General features: G+C 44.6%; 1 protein-coding gene across 1 annotated transcript in view; it reads left to right on the top strand.

Moving 5' to 3' along the window:
• UBA1 (ubiquitin like modifier activating enzyme 1) overlaps nt 1-22,069 on the top strand; it is a 2,903,587-nt gene that overhangs the window by 1,393,471 nt on the left and 1,488,047 nt on the right. Inside the window, exon 18 of the mRNA XM_044080725.1 lies at nt 5,030-5,140. Coding sequence (XP_043936660.1) covers nt 5,030-5,140 — 111 coding nt within the window. The remainder of the gene's footprint in view (nt 1-5,029; nt 5,141-22,069) is intronic.

The following is a 22,069-nucleotide window of genomic DNA, read 5'->3' as shown; positions in this document are numbered from 1 at the left end:
TTCAAAACTCTGAACAGTTATTGGTTAGGTCTGCTCCTGGGGCTCGGTAAAGGTATTTCAAAACGAATAATCTCCAAATGGATTGCTCGTTGTATTCACTTTGTTACCTGCAGCATCGGAAGGTTCCCCCTCTGGGTATTTGGACCCATTCTACTAGAGCAGCCTCTACCTCTGCAGCCTTTCTGAGAGGTATGCCTACTAAGGACATTCTAGAAGCAGCTACTTGGTCTTCTGTCCATACTTTCACAAAGCATTCCAATGTAGCTTTGTTTTCTAAATCCAGGGCTGGTTTTGCCTCTGCAGTTTTGCAAGTCCTCCTTATCAACCCTTAATCTGTAATCCTTCTTCCCCTTTTTGTCTTCTTACTGGGCTTTGGTAATCAACCCTTATGTGAGGACCGCAACAGTGAAATACGAACATAGTACAGTTGTGTACACTTGCCATAAATGTAGATGTTCGAGTGTACTCACTGTTGCAGTCCTGGTTTCCCGCCCTCCATCCCCCCCTTTTTTCCTAAGGCACAGAGTATATATTTTTATTTTTTTATGACTTATCCAGGGTGCTACCATTCCTGGGTTAGCCTTCTTTTGGGGGCTCCTGACAGTTAAGGCAAGAAAAACTGAGGAAATGGTGTCGGCTGCCTCCCTTTTATACCTGACGTGCTGACATTAGTTTTGCAACTGGCGGCAACCGACGTCATATACCAAGGACTCTGGTGTTCGGGCTGACTGAGGGCTGCTGGGAACCAGATGACCCATATGTGAGGACTGCAACAGTGAATACACTCATCTACATTTATGGTAATTGTACACAACTGTACTTTCTCCCCCTTCCAGGGGACCCCTCAACTCCAAATCAGCTTCACCTTTTTTCCACCAATTTTGGATCAGCTCCTATTTCAGGGCACAGTAGAACACGTGTCTCAGGATCAGACAGCCAAGGGATTTTATTCCAGAATGTATCTTGTCTCAAGAATGGATGGTTCTTGGAGACCAATTCTGGATTTGTTCCTCCTTAATATCTTAAGGTTTCTACCTTCAGAATGGTAACCTTACAACATATCTTGCCTCTCATCCCTCACCAAGCCTCCTGGATCTGAAGGATGCTTACCTTCACATCCCCATTCACCCCAGTTATTGGAAATTCCTTTGTCAGTGGGTTCTTTACATATTTAGTTTTATGCATAACCATTTGGGCACTCTACAACTCCATGCGTATTTACAGAGTATGTCCCCCCCCCAGTTATTGCCCATTGCAGAATGCAAGGTATATGAATCTACCCCTGTCTAGATGACTTTCTAATCCTGCACCAGGAGTCTCACTCCCCTATCCCATCACTTGCACATGGTGTGCAGGATCTTGGAGGAGCAGGACCTATTTTTCACAGTTAAGTAACAAAAATCCTACATGACACCAAGCCAAGAGCTTGTCTTCTTGGGGTGCTGGTAAGGATGAACATGTATCAACCCTTATCCCCTGCCAGAAGGTGGAAACTCTCAGCCACTACTACCAATTTTTCTTTCCTCTCCCAGCCAGGGAATTTCTTTGGGTTCTGTGCCACTTGTCATTGATTCCCATGCTGTACTTTGCCAGGCTGCATATGAAGAAATTCCAGTGGGTCTTGAGGAATTTGTGGAGCCATCACACTCATCCTCTGGATGTTACACTCCCTCTTCTCCCATGCTTGAAAGAGGAGTTAAGGTAGATTTCATACGTCACCCTTAGTCAAAGCATACTCATGCAGATCCCTACTCATACACAACACCACTACATAGATGCATCAGATCTGGTTTGGGAAGCAATCCTGGACAGCAAGAACAGCCAGAACAAAGTTCAGTGCGAGTGGTCCATCCAGTGAAATAGGATTACATCAATTTAATTGAACTTAGGGCCCTTCTTTTGGCACTGCAGGCCTTCCAATAGATTCTGCTATCAGACACCTTGAAGTTAATCACAGACAATGACTGTTCTGTTGTATGTCAACAAGCAGGGTGGGACTCTTTCTTCTCAACTCTGCAGCTTGGCAATTCAGATTTGGTCTTTAGCAGTGAAACTTGAAGTACACTTGCAAGCTATATACATTCACTCAGCAGAGAATGTGATGGCAGATGCCCTCAGCAGAACCACAGCACCTTCTCATGAGTGGATGTTCACAGGGAGGTGTTCTTGGATCTTATTCATTGGTGGGGTATTCCACAAGCAGATCTGTTTGCCTCCTTCCAGAGCAGATACCTCTGTTTTGCACGAGTACTCTGCATCCACAGGCATTGGAAGGTTGACGCCTTCTGTTTTTCATAGGTGGGGATGTTTCTTTATACCTCCCTTCATCACACTGATTCAAAAAGTCCTTCTGAAAATCCAGAGGGACAAACCAAAAATCCTGCTGGTTGACCACCTTTTGGCCAAGACATAATTTGTTTCCCCTACTATTTCTTTTAGCCAAGGGCGTTCACCACTGGTTGCCTCACAGACTTGACATACTTGCACAAGAAAGGGGATTCCTCATCCACCCTCAGGTGCTCAACCTTAAACTGACCTAATGGGTGATAGAATTTTGATTCCAGTATTCAGAGGGCATACTCAGTGTCCTGCAGGAGGCCAGGAAACCTAGTACCAGGAGAAATTGCTTACCTAAATGGAAACATTTCTCCAGGTGGTGTCTCAAGCAGAAACAGGACCCTTTTCTTGCTCCAGTACCTCTAGTCCTTTATTGTGTGAGCTGCTGCATTCTGGAGTGACATGCTCTTCTGTAAAAGTGCATTTGTCAGCCATCTTTGCTTGTCTTGCGTTGGTACCTCCTTTGGCATCCAGGCTAGAAGTAAAACTCTTCCTAAAAGGAGTCCTCCATATCAAACTTCCTCGTAAGACTATCCCTCCATCCTGATCTTAATTTTTTGCTAGATAATCTCACATTACCCCCATTTGAACCAGCCCATTCAGCATCTCAAGGTATGTACTTGAAAAAAGTCTTGCTGGTGGCACTTGCATCTGCCTAGAGGGTCTCTGAAATCCATGCCCTTATGTCCTCTCCTTTTTACCTTATCTTCCATAGAGACAGTCTCCCTCAGGACCAGTCCTTCCTTCCTGCCTAAGCTGGTTAATGAACTTTTCTTGAATTAAACCATTAATCTACCTGTTTTTTTCCCTCGCCCTCAAAACTCCTCAGAAAAGACTGCATTTCCTGAATGTTCATAGACAGTTCAGGTATTACCTGGACATGACCAAACCCATTAGAAAGTCTGACCACCTTTTTATCTCCTTTCACCCTAGGGCCTTGGAGAAGTCTCTGTCAAGACAGAGAATTGTCTCATGGATTTCTAAGCAATCTCATTTTGCTATTCCTTTCATGGAAAAGAATTTAACTCCAATGTGAGAGCTCATTCTACTAGGGCAGCTGCCTCTCCTTTTTCAGAGGTGTCGACTGTATTTAAATTCTGGAAGTGGTCACATAGTCTTCTGTACATACTTTCACAAAACATTGCAAACTAGGCTTGATTTCTAGAGCTAGGGTGTGGTTTGCCAGGTCAGTTTTGCAGCCCCCCCATTGACTCCATCTTCCAGCCTACCTCCCATGCTCCTACCTGAAGCTTTGGTACTCTCCCTTCTGTTATAAATACTGCAACCTAAGAATAGAGTGATGTAGAATTGTGTAAGAACTTGCATAACCATAGATGTCTTTCTCTTCTGTGTTGCAGTATTCAAACCCCCCCCTCCTGCCCCCCCTTTTTTCTTTTCCCTTTTGGGAGTTTTGGTTCTTTGCATCCAAAAAGGGTATAACAAGTGGAACATTGCTCTGCCGCTTGAATACCTCCTTGACTGGTGGTATTTGTGGGTCTGGAAAGCTTATTTTCTTCTAGCAACAGGCAGTTCTGAGTTGGGTACGTGCAGACGTCATATGTATAGCCGACGTTTTATCGCTCTGACATGCAGCGTCGCATGTACCCCTTTTCCAGATACTTTGGTATACTGACCTAGGATGTCCAGTGCTGCTGCCGGCAACCTCCCTACTGTTATGAATACTGCAACATGGAAGAGAAGAACATTTATTGTTATGGTAAATTCTTGCACAACTATTTTTGATTTTTATGGGTATTGATGGTGTTGGCAGATGAACCATTTTATGGTATATAACAAGTGGGTTTATGTAGATGTGTAGAAGTTCACCATACTTTTCTATGTTTGCTTCGAACCTGGTAAAGGGAGTATGTTAAGGTGGTTTGACCACCATGTGAACAAGATGGCTTTGCATCTTCCATGGGGAATGTATCGTGCAAAGTCCACAAAGAGGCGGAGAGAAGTCTGGATTACTGCCAAAAATGCAACATTGAAAAGCGTGAACAGTGATGTTAACGATTCATTTGCTTGACTCATGAACATTAAATGGGTCCAATGGTTGATGCGGCAACATCAACAATGTTTTGTCGATTTTAATGTCGATAGTTGCCGTTTCTAAACATGCTTCATGTCCCTGCCTTGTTTACGATCTTATGAACTGACGTGTCACTTGTTTGCCGACATTCTAAATGTCGCTCCTACCATGTTCGAAGTGCTTGATGTTTAACTGACTTTCTGCCCTTTGATAATAAACCGATAAGATCATGTTTGAGAAGAGCAGTGTGTGTCAAAGCCATCTAAAAGATGAACTGATGATTTGATGGGGTCATGGACTTCTGGTCTACTTTAGTTGCATTGCTATCACTTTGGTGTTAACAGGTGGTTTTCAAACTGCTTAGACGTAACCATATCTTAATTTTTTTAGTCTTTATATATTCGTTGTGTATGTTCATAATCTTGCATCTCTAGATATTACTGTGCTGTATCATATTTAATTTTATGCTTGATGCTTAGTGTTTTGTTTTTGTATGGTATGTCTTCCCTGACTCTCACCGTGCTTTGTGTTCCACCCATGAATAGCCATGGTCTGTGATCAAAACAAAAGGAGTGGTCTTTGCCAAAGATTATTTTAAATGTCATTACTGGAAATATCTTTCAGTGTCTGATGTTATGTATGTATTTATTTATTTTGCAGGCATGTACAGGAAAGTTTATGCCCATCATACAGTGGCTTTATTTTGATGCAGTGGAATGTTTACCAGAGGGAGATGCTGTTTTGGATCTAACTGAGACTAAGTGCAGTCCTGTAAGTTGGATTTTGTTCCATTTCTGTACGTGCTTAATGATCTGAACTTAAGACCTTGTTTGAGGTTGAGGTACAGGAGTGACCTGTATCCGACTTCACATGCTTATTGCAATAATTTCTGTTTTCTCTTGTAAATTTTCGTTGAGTGCTTTAAATGGCATTGCTTTCAACCGGCATGCACTGCATCTATTCAGCTGCCTCTTGCTGCTCCTTGTTCTGCCTGCCATTTCATTGTAAGTGGTCTGTTTAAAGTATGAGCAGATAAGTTTCATATTGGGGGCTCTTCTTTTTTATTTAAAGATGCATATGAAATATTAGCTTATGTCTTGTTTGGTGTGGATGAAAAATCCCATATAAATATAATTTTAGTTGACTTTTATCTAGATGAAAAACATGTCAAGTCTTACCGCTTTAGTCTTCCCTGAAAACTGACTTCTGAGGGATTTAACTTAAGCTTCCATGTGACTAATTTCCTAGCAGCTAACATTCACTCATTCCAAGGAGATTTAAAAAAAGATGGAGCGAGTGACAGAACCCCCTACATTCATTCATTCTTGTATGTTCTTTGGCTGATGCTGTAACACAGGCCTCGGACTGAGTCAACATTATCGCGGCCCCCTCGCACATCTCCCCCCAGAGACTGGTATGACTCGGACCCTCGCACATCTGAACAGTCTATCCTGTATGAGGGAGAGGGAGGATTACATTCGGTACGGGTAAGTTAAGACATGTTGGTAGTGGAGGCCTTACCTGTGGCTTTGATCCTGAAAAAAAAACCTTGGACGCTTCTAAAAAAGTACATGCAAGGGACAAAATTTGGATCTTTTGATGTGGCACTCGAGAGGACTTCTATCTTTGTGTAAAGATGATTTAAATTCATCCAGTCTTTTCAGCCTTTTTTTTCCTGCTTTTTCCTCTTAATTCTGTCAAGAGAAAGTGTACATCTTCTGAAGCATAACGTTTCAGAATGTTATGAAAGAATTGGGCTGTTTCACAAAAGTTTTTTCCTAAAGCTTGTAAATGGGAGTCTGAAGATTCCCTTTATTCAGATTCTCTAAAAGAAATATTTCTTTGGTAGTTTTGAAATTGAAAGACATTGGTAAGAATGGAAAGAGGTATTTCATTCACAAGAGGTATTAAGAAATTTAGTACTCCAGACACCTTTAGCTATTCCTGCATTTTTTGGAACTTTTGAGAATGCCTTTGGTACGTCCTTATCAGTCAACTTTATTGTCATTTGGAAATCTCAGAAGTGCAAGAACTGAACGAAATTCAGTATCTCTAGACTCAGTGTGCAGACATGTTGACTATTTTCAGACATTTACACATGTAACACCCAGCTATTACATCACGGACATGCAAGTAGACTAATATTGCACATAATTAGAAACACATTTTAACACTTTTTGAACTGAACACTTGCATCTCTCTGCACTTACTTGTATATCTGGACATCCTTATCACCAGATTTCAGAACCTATCAAGTTCCCCACAAAGACTGATAGATTCTCTAGAGTCTCGATACCTGTAAATATTATCATAAACTTCTTGCTGACCTTATTGTTATTTCCTTAGATGCATTGTTATTTCCTTATATGCATTGAAAAGTACTGAACTATTTTCTTCTGTTAATCCTATTCCTAATTGCATGAGTAGCAGAGCTTTTGATAAATTTGAGGAAAAAGGTTTAATTCCTCTATCTTTGTATTCAGGACCAAAAATTGCCAAACTTTTAGAGTATCTCTTGTCCATTTTTGATATTATGCAGCAATATCTGACTAATTTTGACCTTACATCAATTTTTTTAACAAATGGTTAGTTCTGCCATCTCTGGTTATAAATTATATCAAATGTGCATATAAAGCTTTAGATTCTTTTTCTGTGGCTTCTCTTTACAGGGACAGTCCTGAGAAGAAATGCTTTTACTATTTCTCAGAAAATTAGAGAAAATCTGAAAAATATCCAAGGTTCCTATGAGCACCGTAGAATTTTTCCCCATCTGGGAAGAGAGCTAGTGGCAAGCAAAACCTACTAAAAGTAGACTTGAACTCTTTATACAAAACTCCAAGGGAGTTGCTAACCACCCAGTTGCTAAAGCAGGATGCATAGATGATGAGCTGATTACAAATCTCAGTATTTTGTAACTTGCTCTGTCAAGTGAATAATAAAATGAGGTTTCAGCTAATTGTTAGAGCTCCTTGTGATCCTAATGAAAGTAAAAAAGCTAGTAGAAGCTAGAATACTGCTCAGGAGCCACATCTTTATCTTAGCATTTATTTGTAATCAAAGCAGATAAATGCTGTCTCCTTTACACCTGGCTAAGAATCACTTTGTTTTTGGAGGTGGCTTGTTCCTGCTCTTAGTCTTCCCTGGGATGTGGCTTTTTCCTGGGGATTGCCCAGGGGGACTGAAGCAGTGAGAATCCTAAGACGCACCTTACCTCTTGGATATTTTTAACAGCCAATTTTTGGCACCAAAAAAGACTGGACTTAATATATGCTTTAATTGCCAGTAGTGATGGTCATTACAACTAAACATAATATTTAATAAGTGAAGTAGTCTAAATGTTCCTGCGGTTGTGAGTTTTCGTCTAACTCGTTCTTGCATATGCTTCATCAGATCTGCCTTGTGGATGGCCTTCCATTAGAATGTTTGTCCCTCCTTCGTTTGTTACAAGTAAAGCTTGGTGTTTCGTTCAGATGCTTTAATGTAAACAAACAGGCTGGGTAGCAGCATCTATAAATACGAACAAACTAGTTAACAGAGCTTGCATACATACGTGTTCATATCTCAACAGCTAACTACAACAAGGCAGTCAGGCTCGCACGTGCTCAGTATTTGTAGTGCAAGCCCTTGGATAGCTTCTTCAAGGCGTCTTAAAGATTGTTTTTCATGCAAAATAATGTTAGAGCTAGGCATGCATTACTATGTACATTAGAAACAAAATACAATGTTCATGCCCAAGTTTCTCTATCTGCTACAGAGTTTAGAGAGTCAACCATATCTCGTAATTTAACTGTTGGGACTAGATTTAGCATCAGGGAAAGTCTGCATTGCACAACTCTTATCAGGAACTTCTGGGATTTGTCATAGGAGCAGGAATGTCCTCTGGAACTTACTCTGGAATTTGAACACCAGACTCACCCTGAGATTGTCTTTCAGAGGCTATTTGCTGTGGTGTAGGCTCTTTCACCGGTCTCAAATGTTTCCGATTCTGCCTAAAAGTTGCTCCTCCTGATTCTGTAGTGTATGATCTCTGCTCTGGACCAGTGTTCAAGACACCAATCAGATTATAACCTTTGGACGTTTATATCCTTAATACTTCTCTCGTAATGGATTATGGTGTTTGCTGGTCTTATTGTAGTAGGACTTCAGGGATAGGCGTTTCTTTAACAGGCTTTCAATGATCTGTTCTTGACACATGGAACCAACAATTGACTACTGAGTGGTTGTGTGGTTCTGGTTTGTCTCAACAGAAGTCTCTGAGCAGGTGAACCAAGATGTTTATCTCTAGGAACATGTCTCAGTTAAAATTTTCAGGAAAACATCAGTATTCTCATTTAGACTTCTCAAGCAACTGTATTCCACTTTGCACTGCACATTCTGCCAAACCATTTTACCGGGGGTACTTTGGACTACTTGTGACATGAGTAAAATGCCGTTCTTCAAATCTTTTGAACTCTTGGCTTGTAAACTGCATGCCAGTGTCAGAAATATTTTTGTGTGGACTTCCATGAACAGCAAAAAATGCTTCATATTCGTAATGACACTTCCTAACCTAGCATCTAGTACTAAGTCCATCTTGAACCAATTGGAGTAAGAGTCACCAAGTAATGTTGACCATTCCCACCGAAGATGTCCTTGATCAAGGTAGTTATGGAATCTGGTTAAGCTAAAGTGGTTCTTTCTGTTGAAAGGCTTTGTACTAGTACATACTGAATAAGAAGTGCTCTCTCAATATCTTGTGACATAGAAGGCTAAAATACTCTCTCTTGCCCTTCTTTTGGTAGATTCTGTTCCTTAGTGACCCCGATGCAAGATAGTAATGTATTTAGGTTGCAAAAATTTTTGAACGGTTACTTATGGACCTTTCATTATGATACCATTGTCTGACAAAATCTCATCCCTGTATGGAAAATAAGGTTCTAGTACTTTCGGTAAACTAGATTGCTTTGATGGCCATCCTTAAGTGGTTGAGCCTTTGCAAAACTGGCTCTGTGACTGTGTTCTCTGAGCTCAAGATGTGTGGAAGAAAAATTTCTCACTTCCATGACTTCATAATCAAGCAATTGAAAACCTTGAATTGCCTTCTATTACCATGTTGTGGTATTCTTATTGTGGGGTCCTCCACCTCAGAAGACCCGAACATCTGGCTCCAATGCAAAAGCATAAGCCTTGTTGCTGCCAGGTGCATGGGACGTCACCGTCCTTAAATGTGACGTCACCATTCTTAAATGTGACGTCTGCAGGCACAGACCTCAAAACTTTTCTGCCCCAGTAGAATGTCAGATTGATAGCTTCATTCCACTGTTTTCAACTTGTCTAAAGATATGTACCCTGTTACTGAAAAAAAAAAATTTCTTGCTTGAGCTTGGGTTGCTTGCTGCTGTTCTTAGCAGATGTCAGCTAGAAAGGGAAAAATGTAGGTGCAGACATCAAATCTCGCACAAAGATTCCCATGAACTTTGTTCTGGCTAGGCCAGAAACACGGTCACACCATCTGTAGTATCTGCCAGTCATTCATACTGAAAACTCTGTAGCCATCTGGCACCCTTAAAACTTTTCATCGAGAACCACAGGTTAAGACACCTAGCCCTAAGTATGGATCCGGAGTCTGCTGTCATGGTGGAGCCTCCTAAAAAGGCCAAGGTTGCAAGGCCTACCGCTTCTGCCCCTCTGTCGTCGGACATCCTGCCAACAGCCGATTTAGGGGTTGAGGGACATCTGCTAGAACTAGCAATATTATGTTGTCCTATCTCGTCCTCATTTTTACTGGATGGGTTTGGAGCCGATCTTCAGCTCCTGATTCGACCGAATACATTAGCTCAAAGTCTCTAACTTGGCCCATAGCAGAGTAAGTATCCCATCATGCAGTGGTGCCATCTCCAGATCTCACTTTCCGCTTTACGAGTTTGGATGTTCTCTTCTTGGCTATGGCTAACTTTTTTGTCTTTTTGCTAAATCTTGTATATTTTTACTCTTTAGAATTGCTTAGGTAGTTTAGTAATTTAGTTATGAGTGCTGTGCTTTTCATAGCCTTAGTAGCTAATTTATCGCCGTTGCTGTGTTTCTTGTTGGCTGTCGTTTTTCACTAGGTCTGTATTGTGTATCCAGTCTCTTATCTGTAGTGGTGTGCTTTAATTATTGTAGTTATTAGTTAGCTTAGCTTGTTTAAGTTAGTGGGCTAACTACCTGTTTCAGCTAGAGGGCTAGTAGTAGTGTGTTCTGTGTGTGTATCCCTTTCTAACAGCTCCTACGCCCATTTAAATTAGAAGACCTAGTGCCCGTTTATTTAAATACCAAATTACTTTCCTTTAACTGTACTAGAAGTGATGGTGTGTGACTATTTTTTCTGTTTTAGACATGTTTTTCTGTGTGCCTTTCTACATGGTTTATAGTTTTATAGTTAGGATTTCCTTGTCCCTACCATGTCCAAAGAAACTAGGGAAAAGAAACGTAAGCCTTTGGGCTTTAAGAAATGCCAGAAGTGCTCTCAAAAAATGTCTATTATGGATGGACATAGTCTTTGCGTCTATTGTTTAGGAGCAATCCATCTCCAGGAAACCTGCATATTCTGCTCATTTAGTGCCTCTGTTCTACAGGAGAGGAAAAATAACCTTATTGTCAAAGGACTCTTAAAACCAACATTTGAGGAGACTCTGCAGAGTTCTTTTTCGTCCCCGTCCAGTAAGTCCTCTTCCTTATCAAAGGAAAAAAACAAAAAGGCCATCTCCAGTCTCTTCGGCTCAGTCCGAGCATCTTGTAAAATTGCCTAAAATTTCTCCAGCATCTCCACTGCCTCCAGAACCGACTGATATAATTATTGACAAATCAAGTTCTTAGGCTCCTAGGTCTTCAGAGCTGAAAGAAAATGACTGGGAGCCAGTTCATTGAACTTCTGCTGGTCTTCCCTACTTTGAGATCTTGGAGAGATCTTATTCACCAACCCTATCCTCCAGGTCATCTAGGAGCACGTCTCATGATGATGTGGGAGGGTGGTGTGCAGATTATTGAAGTCGCCGGCGCAGGCAAAGTTGTTCTCTGCTCAAACCCAACAGGTTTTGGAGCCATCTAAGACTGTTACATCCACTGTTGTTTCTCCTCTGAGCAATCTGGATCTTCAGAGCCGCAGTGCCAAGTGCCACTTGCTGTAGACTTTTCGGTTCTGGGACCCCTTCGAGATATTCCGGAAGTGATCTCTACTATGACACGCCGTGCCATCCGTGGTGTCTGGTTGACTCCGACTGAGACGCTCGATCCCGAGCTTCTTTGGTTTCGAGTCTTTCCCTTGGTTCCTCGGCTCGGTTGAGCTCTGCTCCTACATCGCCTTTGGAGCCGGTCTTCCTGGAGCCCGGGGGTGTCCTCTGTTTTCTCTGAACCAGGGTTGTACTCGGAGCTTTTGTGTTCGGCCTTAGAGCTGGTGTGCTCTCCCCTCCTACAGCTCTGCACAGGGATACTGGCAGTCTTCCTCCCAAAGCTCCGGCTACTGTCTTGGCAGAGATACAGAGCTTCAGGAACCCCCATTGGGTGAACCCCATTCTTATGAGGCCTCCCCAGAATACCATTCTGTGTAGCCCTCTTGGAAGAGGACAAGCAAGTGGAAGCATGTAGACTCCCCTTATGAGTTTACCTCAGACACTGACTTTGAGGAGTCAGAAAGGTCCCCACGGTCGTCGTCCTGAAGATCTCATTGACAAGATATCCTTGAGATTCTAAAGCTGAGGCGGCTGGAACAAAATCACCCCTTCTGATGGAGAGTCTGTGTACCCTAAGGCCTTTGAATCTCAACCTTCAGCCTCCTAGGTGTCTACGCCTTTTGATGAGCTAATGGACTTAGTATGAAAGAAGTGGGATCCTGACACTGTGGAACCAGTCCCTCTGAGGCCTAACAAGTTGTTAGCCGCCACTGGAAAAGATTTTCTCACAAAAGGTGTGCCTGTAGATGCTGGTGGTGGCAGCAGCCATCAAGAAGGAACTTTCTCAGACATCCTCATCTGTTCATCCTCCAAATAAAGAATGTTAAGTTGTCAATCTCGCCTTCATTCTTGCTGGATGGGTTCGGAGCCGATCCTCTGCTCCGACTCTGCCACTTACTAAAGCTCGAGAGCTTATTTTACTGGCTCGAGGCAACCCTATATCCCATGATGCTAGGCGATAACTCCCCAGATCTCGTTTGCCGCTTTCGCTTGCGAGGTGCGTTTTTTTACTGGCTCCTGGTTAGTCTTGTATATAGAGTGTTCAATCACCCTTTTTGAGTTAATTTTTCACCTAGTTATTCTTTTCAATAGTTAGTAACTACCCTTAACTCCATTACTTTTTTATATACCTTCCCTTTTTATCCCTTATATCCCTCCCCCTCCACTCTTAGGTTAGGCCTTAAGCCTGCCCCTTTCCTATTTTTTCTTAGGGATCCTGTGGAGTGTTTGGGTGTCAGTATCCCTATTAACATTTTATTGTTAATTTAATTTTCAAGAGTGTGAGTGTGTGTGTGTGTTTTTCTGTTACATTTGTGAACCCTCGACACTTATGTCAAAGGAACCTAAAGAAGCTAAGGTCTCAGGCTTTAAGAAGTGTGACTCGTGCTGTCAGAAAATTTCTCTGACAGATGGTCACACTTCTTGTGTTTACTGCCTGGGACCCCTGCACCTGCAGGACTCTTGTTCAGTATGTCATGCATTCAGTCCAAGAGTCCTGCAGGACCGCAGGAATAAACTGATACTGAGGGGCTTGTTAAAGCCCGAGGGCTCCCTGACTAAGTCTGCGTTGGGAAGGCCCTCGAAACCTGCAAAACCGTCTGCTCCAAGTACTATGCCATCGGCTGCTGGCTCCTTGTCTGTTCCTTTGAGTCACAAGTTCCGGTTTCGGCACCACTCGGTGCCGATACCTCTGAGCCCATGCTTTCGCTGTCTGCTCCGACTGGAGCCGACGTGTCTTCGGCTCCGTTGGCTCCATCTAAGAAGAGGTCAAGATCCCCTTCATTGGAGTCCATCCATTCGGCTCCGAGGTCTCCCCTGCTCTCGGAGCGGAGCCATAGGAGCCGATCTTCTCGGTCGTCCAGACTTTAAGATCACGACCTTGAGGGAGTGGTAAGTAGGCTGTTAAAGTCTCAGGCATTGACCCAGCTGATTTTTTGCCCGTCTCATCAGACGGTGGCTATTACGACTCCACCTATTTTTCCTCCTTCGACTCTCCCTCAGAGTTCGGAGCCGGAGCTCCTCGGAGCCGTGACCATTGTGGCGTCTGAGCCGATACCTCCCCCTTCGGCTCCCGCTCCGATCTCCTCTTTGATACCTTCAGTGGACGGATCCGGGTGCCTTATCTCTCTTGTTGGCTCCGAGGGGGGCGAGTGGCTTCGGACCATTGTCCGACCCCGTTCTCCCTCTCGGAGCGTCGGCGCTGGTGAGCTCGGCCCCGACATCGGCCTCGGAGCCTTCCCTGTCTGTGCGGCCTGGGGTTCCTACCTCTTCGGAGCAGGGGCTCTCTAGCCTTTCTGATAGGGGAGTCTTCGAGGTGATGAGGAGCGTACTAGCCCCCAGGGCTTAGTCAACGGTCAGCTCCATCAGCTTTTCCCACTACAGTGCCTGCTGATGTCTCTTCTCACTCTCTTGCTCCCGGACCCAGAGATCCAACGCCTCAGGTTTCCCCACTGGGAATTTCTTCCTCTTCCGAGGCTTTTCCTGACCTGTCAGCGGAGCCTCCGCATAAGAGGACATGCAAGAGGAAGCATGTGGACTCCCCTGGTCTATTACATCTGACACCGACTTGGATGAGTCGGAGGGATCCCCAAAGTCCCCCTCTGAGGATGTCTCTTTCTCAGACATCCTAGAAATTCTGAAGCAGAGGGGGAACTGGTCTTCCCTTAATCCTTCCGAGGACGAGTCGGTGTACCTGGAGGCGTTCGGTTCTCGACCCTCCACCTCTTGGGTTTCTCTGCCTTTCGACCCCCTTATGGAAGTAGTGGCTCGGAAGGCGTGGTCGGCCCCGGATTCAGTGGAACCCACCCCTCAGAGGCCATCTAAATTCATTACAGCACCAGTTGACAAGCAATTCCTATCAAAAGGTGTACCAGCGTATGCCATGGTGGTGGCTGCAGCCACCAAGAAGGAACTAGCTGATCCTTCAGTACCTATCCATCCTCCTAATAAGGATTCTAGGACCATGGATAGGTACGGTAAGCGGATGTTTTCTTCAGCGACCTTTGCCATGCGGTCGCTGAATTACCTGTGTCACTTCACCCGCCTTCAGAGAGATATTCTCAGAGTTGGGCGAAGTCTTACAGGAAACATCAGCTGCTGGGTCCCAGGATAAAATAAACTCACAGCTTGGAACCCTGAACTCGATTGTTAACTCCTCCATGCGTCTGATTTCAGATGGAGCGAGTAGGGCCGCAGGCACAGGAGTGGCCTTAAGGCATCACGCCTGGATGCGGCTGTGTAATTTCGCGGACCCTTTCAAGACGTCCTTCACAAATTCCCATTTTGATGGTTCGGCTTTGTTCGGACCTCAAGTGAAAGACACCTTGACCAGATGCGAGCAAGATGGCAAGACTCTTTCTGCCGTAGGAGTCCGTTTCTCCACCCCTTCAAGACCATACCCTAAGGGTCAGAAGGGTGGGAAAATGTGGTTCCGCAAATCTCAAGGAGTCACGTCTGACGCAAGAGGTCAGTTTACCCCCAGAGGCAGAGGGGGTAACAACAGACGCCATCCTAGGGGCAGAGGGGGTCCGCAGAACCAGGGTAGCAGGGAGCCTCTCTGACAAAAAACCTTCCAGCATCCCTGAGATGTTGCCTGATTGTCCACCTTCGGAGGCAGTCGGGGGAAGATTGTTGCTGTACCCAATAGCCTGGCTTTCCCTTACTCAAGACAAATGGGTACAGTCGATCATATCTGAGGGATACAAAATTCCCTTTATCCAAACCCCAATTCAAAAAAAGGGAACCCTTCCAGACGTTCCACCCGGTCTAAGGGAACTAACAGTATCAGAAATATCAAAACTGCTAGCAAAAAGAGCCATCCAGCCACTCCCAGCAGATCAACTAGGATCCGGAATCTACTCAAGGTTCTTTTTGGTACCGAAAAAGACAGGGGACTGGAGACCAATAATAGATCTCAGCAAACTGAACAGGTTTGTAAAGAGAACAAGATTCCGGATGTTCACGCTACAGTCCATTCTGCCCTTTCTGGGCAAGGACAATTGGATGTGCTGCGTGGACCTTCAGGATGCGTACTAACACATCAAAATTCACGGGCGCTCCAGAAGGTTTCTCCGCTTTCGGCTGGGGGCCAGTCACTACCATTTCAGAGCCCTGCCCTTTGGTCTCACTACAGCCCCCAGAGTGTTCACCAAATGTATGGCAGCGGTTACAGCTCACCTGAGACTGCAAGGATTCCAGGTATTTCCATATCTAGACGACTGGCTCCTCACTGCCACCACCAGGCATCAACTTCTCCAAGCCAGAGCTTACACCATTTATATTTGCAGAGGGCTAGGAATCTCTATAAATTTCGAAAAGTCTGCCTTGTCGCCTTGTCAGTCTATTACCTTTATAGGCGCCAACTTGAACACCGTATAACTTTCAGCAAAGTTAACAGACCAAAGAGGCTTAGATATTCAAAACCATGTCCATGTTCTTCTTCAGAGCGACAAAGTTCAGGCCAGGTATGCCCTGAAAGTATTGGGTCTTATGGCGGCCGCCATAACACTTCTTCCCCTTGCGCATTTTCACATGCGTCTTCTACAGTGGATGCTGTTCGCCAATGGTCTTTTCAGCAACTACCCATGCACCACAAGATCATGATAACTCAAACTTGCAAAAGTCATCTGTCCTGGTGGATATTGTCCCCTCAAGTCCATCAGGGCAGACCCTTTGTTCCTCCTCCCCCGGTCGCCACGGTAACATCGGAAGCTTCCCTGATCAGTGGGGGTGGGGCATTTTCAGGGCATCATGGTCCATGGCACTTGGCAACCTTTCGAGCGCCACCTGCACATAAATGTCCTAGAGATGAGAGCAGTGCTTTTAACGTTGCAAGCCCTCCACAACTCTCTTCCCCTAGGAACTATTGCAGTTCAAACGGACAATATGTCCGTAGTGTGGTATATCAACAAGCAAGGCAGAACCAAGTCCTATCCCTTGTGTCGAGAGGCACTCAGACTTTGGCAATGGGCAATATCCTCAGCGGTTTCTGATAGCAACGCATATCCCCGGGAAGTCCAACTTCATAGCGGACAGGTTGAGCAGAGCCATACTCATGCCACACGAGTGGTCTCTCAAATAGTCTGTAGCGGAAGAGATTTTTCAGAAGTGGGGTCTTCCTTGCTGCGATCTTTTTGCTACATCCCAAAACAGCAAATGCCCCGACTTCTTCACCCTCTTCCCCCTTCCAGGCCATCCCCTCAGAGATGCTCTAGTCCAAGATTGGCCTCAGATACTTCTCTATGCCTTTCCACCCTTTCCTCTAATTCCACAAGTAATTCAGAAAGCAACCGCCTTGAGAGCCAAGTTGATTCTCATTGCCCCTTATTGGCCTCGACAGATATGGTTTCCGTTCCTACATTATCTTTTGGTACAGCCTTGGCATCTGGACCCAGCTCCAGATCTGTTGACCCATCAGTCGGGGCAGCTGCACCAATCCCTACATTCTCTCAACCTCACTGCTTGGTTGCTCCACTTCCGTCCTTAGCCAGGCTTCCTATGATTTCTAATCCCGTCTGGGATATCATAGTAGCTTCCCTTAAATCTTCCACCAGAAGGATTTACACTAGTAAATGGAAACGTTTCTCCTTCTGGGCCAAGGCAAGGAATATAGATCCCTTTACTGCCCCAATTCATTCGGTCTTAGACTTCCTAGCCGAAATTTTTAATTCAGGGTCTTCTGCCTTTACAGTAAAGGTTCAGGTGGCAGCCATATCGAATTTTCATGCAGGCTTATCGGACCACAACATCATGTCCAGTAAGCTTTGCAAAGCCTTCCTTAAAGGTGTATATTTACTTAAGCCTCCGATCAAAGACCCTCCACCTCCGTGGGATCTTAATTTAGTCTTAACATCCTTAATTCTCGCCCCCTTTGAACCTGCGGTCTCCTGTTCATTGAAATTTCTTTCCTGGAAGACACTTTTCCTAGTCGCCATTACTTCTGCTAGGAGAGTATCAAAGCTTCACGCCCTCTGCATTCGTCCTCCCTACTTAATCTTCCATAAAGACAGAGTTTCTCTAAGGACTAATCCATCCTTCTTACCCAAGGTGGCTTCGCAGACAAATTTAAATCAATCATTTGATCTCCCAGTTTTTTTTCCCAAACTATACTAATAGAGCGGAGCAAAAGCTACATTATCTAGATGTTCACCGCCAGCTCCGATACTATTTGGATAGAACCAAACAAATAAGGAAGTCTGATCAACTGTTTTTCAAATGCAGAAAATAAGAAAGGCCTTCCTGTTTCCAAGGTAACCCTATCTAGGTGGCTGTCTTCTGTGATTACATCTATTTATCAACTCAGAGGCAGGGAATTAACTTCTAAGCCAAAAGCCCATTCAACTAGAGCACTAGCTTCATCTACAGCTTTTCAAGCTAGACTACCCATAGACACTATCTGTGCGGCAGCCACATGGGCCTCTCCTCATACCTTTGTTTCGCATTACAAATTGGACATGGCCTCCAGGGACAGAGCAACATTTGGTTCCACCATTCTTAAGAGTCTGTTCCAATGAGCCACCCAGGATGAAGGTGCTAGGGTCGCGGTCCCATCCAGCAAGAATGAAGGCGAGATTGACAACTTAACATTGAGAAGTTAAGTACCTACCATAACGTTCCATGTTAGTTGTCTTCTCTCGCCTTCTTTCTTGCATCCCACCCACCATCCCCCTAGCCTGGACAGACCGAGAAGATCTTCCTTTCATTGAAGGGTCCTTTTATTTCTTTGTTCACTATCTAGGTGTCCTAGGATATATATAGTGTAAATAATTATCTTTGGAGGTTTTTATCCCTCTTCCTCCTCCTTCCAGTTGGAGGATTTTCTTTTATTGGCCTATGCTAGGTTTTTCATCTTCCAAACGAGATCTGGGGAGTTATCGCCTAGCATCATGGGATATAGGGTTGCCTCGAGCCGGTAAAATAAGCTCTCGAGCTTTAGTAAGTGGCCGAGTCGGAGCAGAGGATCGGCTCCGAACCCATCCAGCAAGAAAGAAGGCGAGAGAAGACAACTAACGTGGAACGTTATGGTAGGTACATAACTTCTCATTCTCGAACGATGGTCAGGTACGGGAAGCGTGTCTTTTTGTCAGCGACATTTATACTCAAATTGCTGAACTACCTCACACACTTTGCAATGCTACAAAGAGATCTGAAAGAGCTAGGAGATGCTCTGCATGGTCCATTGGCTGCGGGGTAACAGAGAAAGTTACCTCTCAGCTGTCCACCTTAAATTACATAGTCATCCTCTCCATGAGATTGATATATGCAGTGGATGGAGCGGATAGTGCAGCAGGTTCAGTAGTTTCCCTGAGGAGACGCCTCTGGATGCGCTTGTGAAATTTTGCAGAACCTTTTAAGTCTAACTTTATCAAAGCCCCTTTTGTTCGTCCATCACTTTTTGGATCTAAAGTTAAGACACTCTCACCAGATGCAAGCAGGGAAGGGAAACACTCTGCCGCTGGAGTACGTTTTTCCATACCTTCAAGACCTTACCCTAAAGGTCAGAAGAGTGGGAACAAGTGGTTCAAAAGATCCCAGGGAGTTTTCCAGAACGCACGAGGTGAATCCTTCCCCAGGGGCAGAAGGAGAGGCAGCAGTGATAGACATCCTAGAGGCAGAGGTGGTCCACAAAACCAGGGCGACTATGATTTCTTCAGCGGCTGTCCCTGTCAATGCTCCTGAAAGGATGCCCGTCTGCTCTATTCTGGAGGTAGTCGGGGCATGTTTGTCTTTGTACCCAGAAGCCTCGCAAGATACCACAAAAGACAAATGGGTACAAAGCATAATATCCAGAGGCTAATCAATTCCCTTTTACCATCCCCTCTCACATATCAGAACAATCCCAGATGTTCCACCCAATCTAAGGGAACAAGCAACTATAGAAATTCAAAGGTTACCAGACAAACGTCATCCAATACGTCCCCACAGACCAAATGGTGTTTGGAATGTACTCTAGATTCTTTTTAGTGCCAAATAGAACAGGGGACTGGAGACCCATTTTGGAACTCAGCAGACTGAACGAATCTGTCACAGTTCAAGTTCTGAATGATGACACTGCAGTCAGTACTTCATTTCATAGGGAAAGACGATTGGATGTGCTCAATAGACCTCCAAGATGCATACTAACACACAAAAATGGACGGAGCATCAAGGAGTCATTTACATTTCTGGCTGGGAGCCAGTCATCAGTTCTGAGCTCTGCCCTTTGGTCTCACTACAGCCTCCAGTGTGTTAACCAAATGCATGGCAGTAGTAATGGCTCACTCGAGACATCTTGGATTCTAAGCGTTACTGTATCTGGACTGGCTCCTAACTGCCACCACCAAGTATCTACTTAAGCAAGTCAGGGATGTGACACTGGAAATTTGTGCTCAGCTAGGCATAAGTCAGTTTACAAAAATCTGCCTTGTTTCCTTGTCAACATATTACGTTGATAGGCGCAGACTTAGACACAGTTTCTATGATGTGTCTTGCAACCAATTGCTGCCCTCAGACTGCAGATGCTCCACCTTCTTCCCAAGGACAAGGTAAAGGCAAAAGTAGATGTTTAGTGTTTCACTGTTAGTCATCACACTTGGGTTATCTGCCTGCAGGTAGCCCTCAGCCCGAATACCAGTGTCTTAATATTTCTGCATCTGATGCTGTTACTTCTTCCTTGACGTCGGGTGTATAAAAACAGGCAGCCGACGCTATTAAATCAGTTTTTCTTGGCGAGGAGGAGCCCAAAGCAGAAGCAGTTTGCAGGTGTCAGACAGCCGCTGCCTGAAATTTTCATTTTTTGAGTTGATAATCATGAAGTCTTCTAAAGCTAAGTACCCTGTTGGGGATCTTCTTTGTGCTCTAACGATGTCAGAAAAAGTTAACAATTGTCTTGCCTGTGGAAAGCAAATACTTCACAGAGATTTTCATTCTTACTGCATCACCTGTTTCGGCCCAGACCACGACGTCTCTCGCTGTTGGTTTTGTCTCTTGTTTAACGCCCGAACCATTCGTTATCTGGCTATTTTTGTTGCTAAATTCTTTCACTCTCTATCTCCATATTCCAAAATGGCTTCGATAAGCCATCTGCCTACCGATCTTCTGAAAAAACGTAAGGATAAAGACAGAGACAGACCGCATAGCTCCAAAACTGCCGACAATGCTTCTGTTAAGCTAGTCGCCAGTACTCCGTGAGGTGCCTCTGCAGCCCCTGATGCTTGCTCCTATGGATTCAGAGGCATCTGCTGAGTCCCATTCGGAGTCTGGTATGCCGCAAGATGCTTCGACTGTGGAACCATTGGATGTCTCTACCTTAGATGGGTCCGGAGCAGCTGTGCAGGCACTGGCTTCTGAGGCTGTTTTCCGACCTACCGATATTCGAATCAAACCACTGACTTCTTTTTTAGACAAAACTACCAAGTTTCTTAGGCCCAGGGTACGCACTACACCTAGAAAACCGACCAGACTGCATGCTCAGCCCCCCCCCCCCCCCCCCAATGCCACAAAAACAAATGCTTGGGCTGAAGACCTTATAACACTAAATCTGAAGTTGTTAATCTTCCATTCCTCACTGCACTGATGGGTACGGTTCCGAACCCTCGAAACCGAGTCGGCCAAATACCAAGCTAGCGTACACCAAACTCTCGAGCCACGCTTTTACCCACAGTGCCCTTCATCCCATACCGCAGTTCTCGTTTGCTGCGCAGCCATCTACCAGCGTTTTCACCGAGCTCTCCAGCTAAGTAGTTTGACTTATTTAAACTTGTATTTCTCCACTAATTTTTCTACTAGTGTCATTCTTAGTCTGGCTCTACCCACCGGTATTTCTTTTCTTACCATTGTTGGTATTTTCTTGCCTTTTCTTTACTTTTTACCACCCTTGTGGTAACTCTTCATACCATTGCTGGTAGTCTGGCCTTTCTCCTTCTCTTCTCTGAGTGTTTGTATGTCTGAGAAAAAGGGTACTTCAGGTTTTAAACACTGCACCTCGTGCTGTGGTAAATTACCGAACAGTGACTTGCATTTTAAGTGTGTGTATTGTTTGGGCGTTTCGCACCTTTCTGCGATCCCCCATGTGATATTTGTGCGAGTTTGTCAACGGACGTTGAACAAATGGCGCAACAAGTTGATTTTGAAAGGATTGCTTTCCTCTCCTTCCTCAGAGGCTATTTCTGCAGAGGTTTCAACCTCTCCAGGCAAGGATAAGAAGCTTCCCCACTCAGACCCTTCTTCACCGGCTGGTGACGGGCAAAATTCTAAGGCCTGTAGGTCTTCCTTAGAGCATCTGCTCTGTGCCACCGATTTCGGCGCCTAGAGCAGTTTCTGGGTAGTCTGAATTGTCGGTGCCGGTCTCGGAACAGACTACTGAACCGCTGATTACTTCGGTTCTGACCAGTTTGGGGCTGGACACTTCGGCACCGACCTCGCCTTTACAGACACCGGCTCCGACCTCTGATCCGATTTTGATTACTACCCCGATTGTGACTTTGGCCCAGAGTTCCCTCTGTGCCAACTTTAATGTTTACGCAGTTCAAATCAG

Source organism: Protopterus annectens, chromosome 8.part0, assembly GCF_019279795.1.
Source record: "Protopterus annectens isolate FY-2018-M chromosome 8.part0, PAN1.0, whole genome shotgun sequence".
NCBI lineage: Eukaryota > Metazoa > Chordata > Ceratodontiformes > Protopteridae > Protopterus > Protopterus annectens.
The sequence above is the reverse complement of the archived record's forward strand: the minus strand, read 5'-3'. Positions and strand labels throughout refer to the sequence as shown.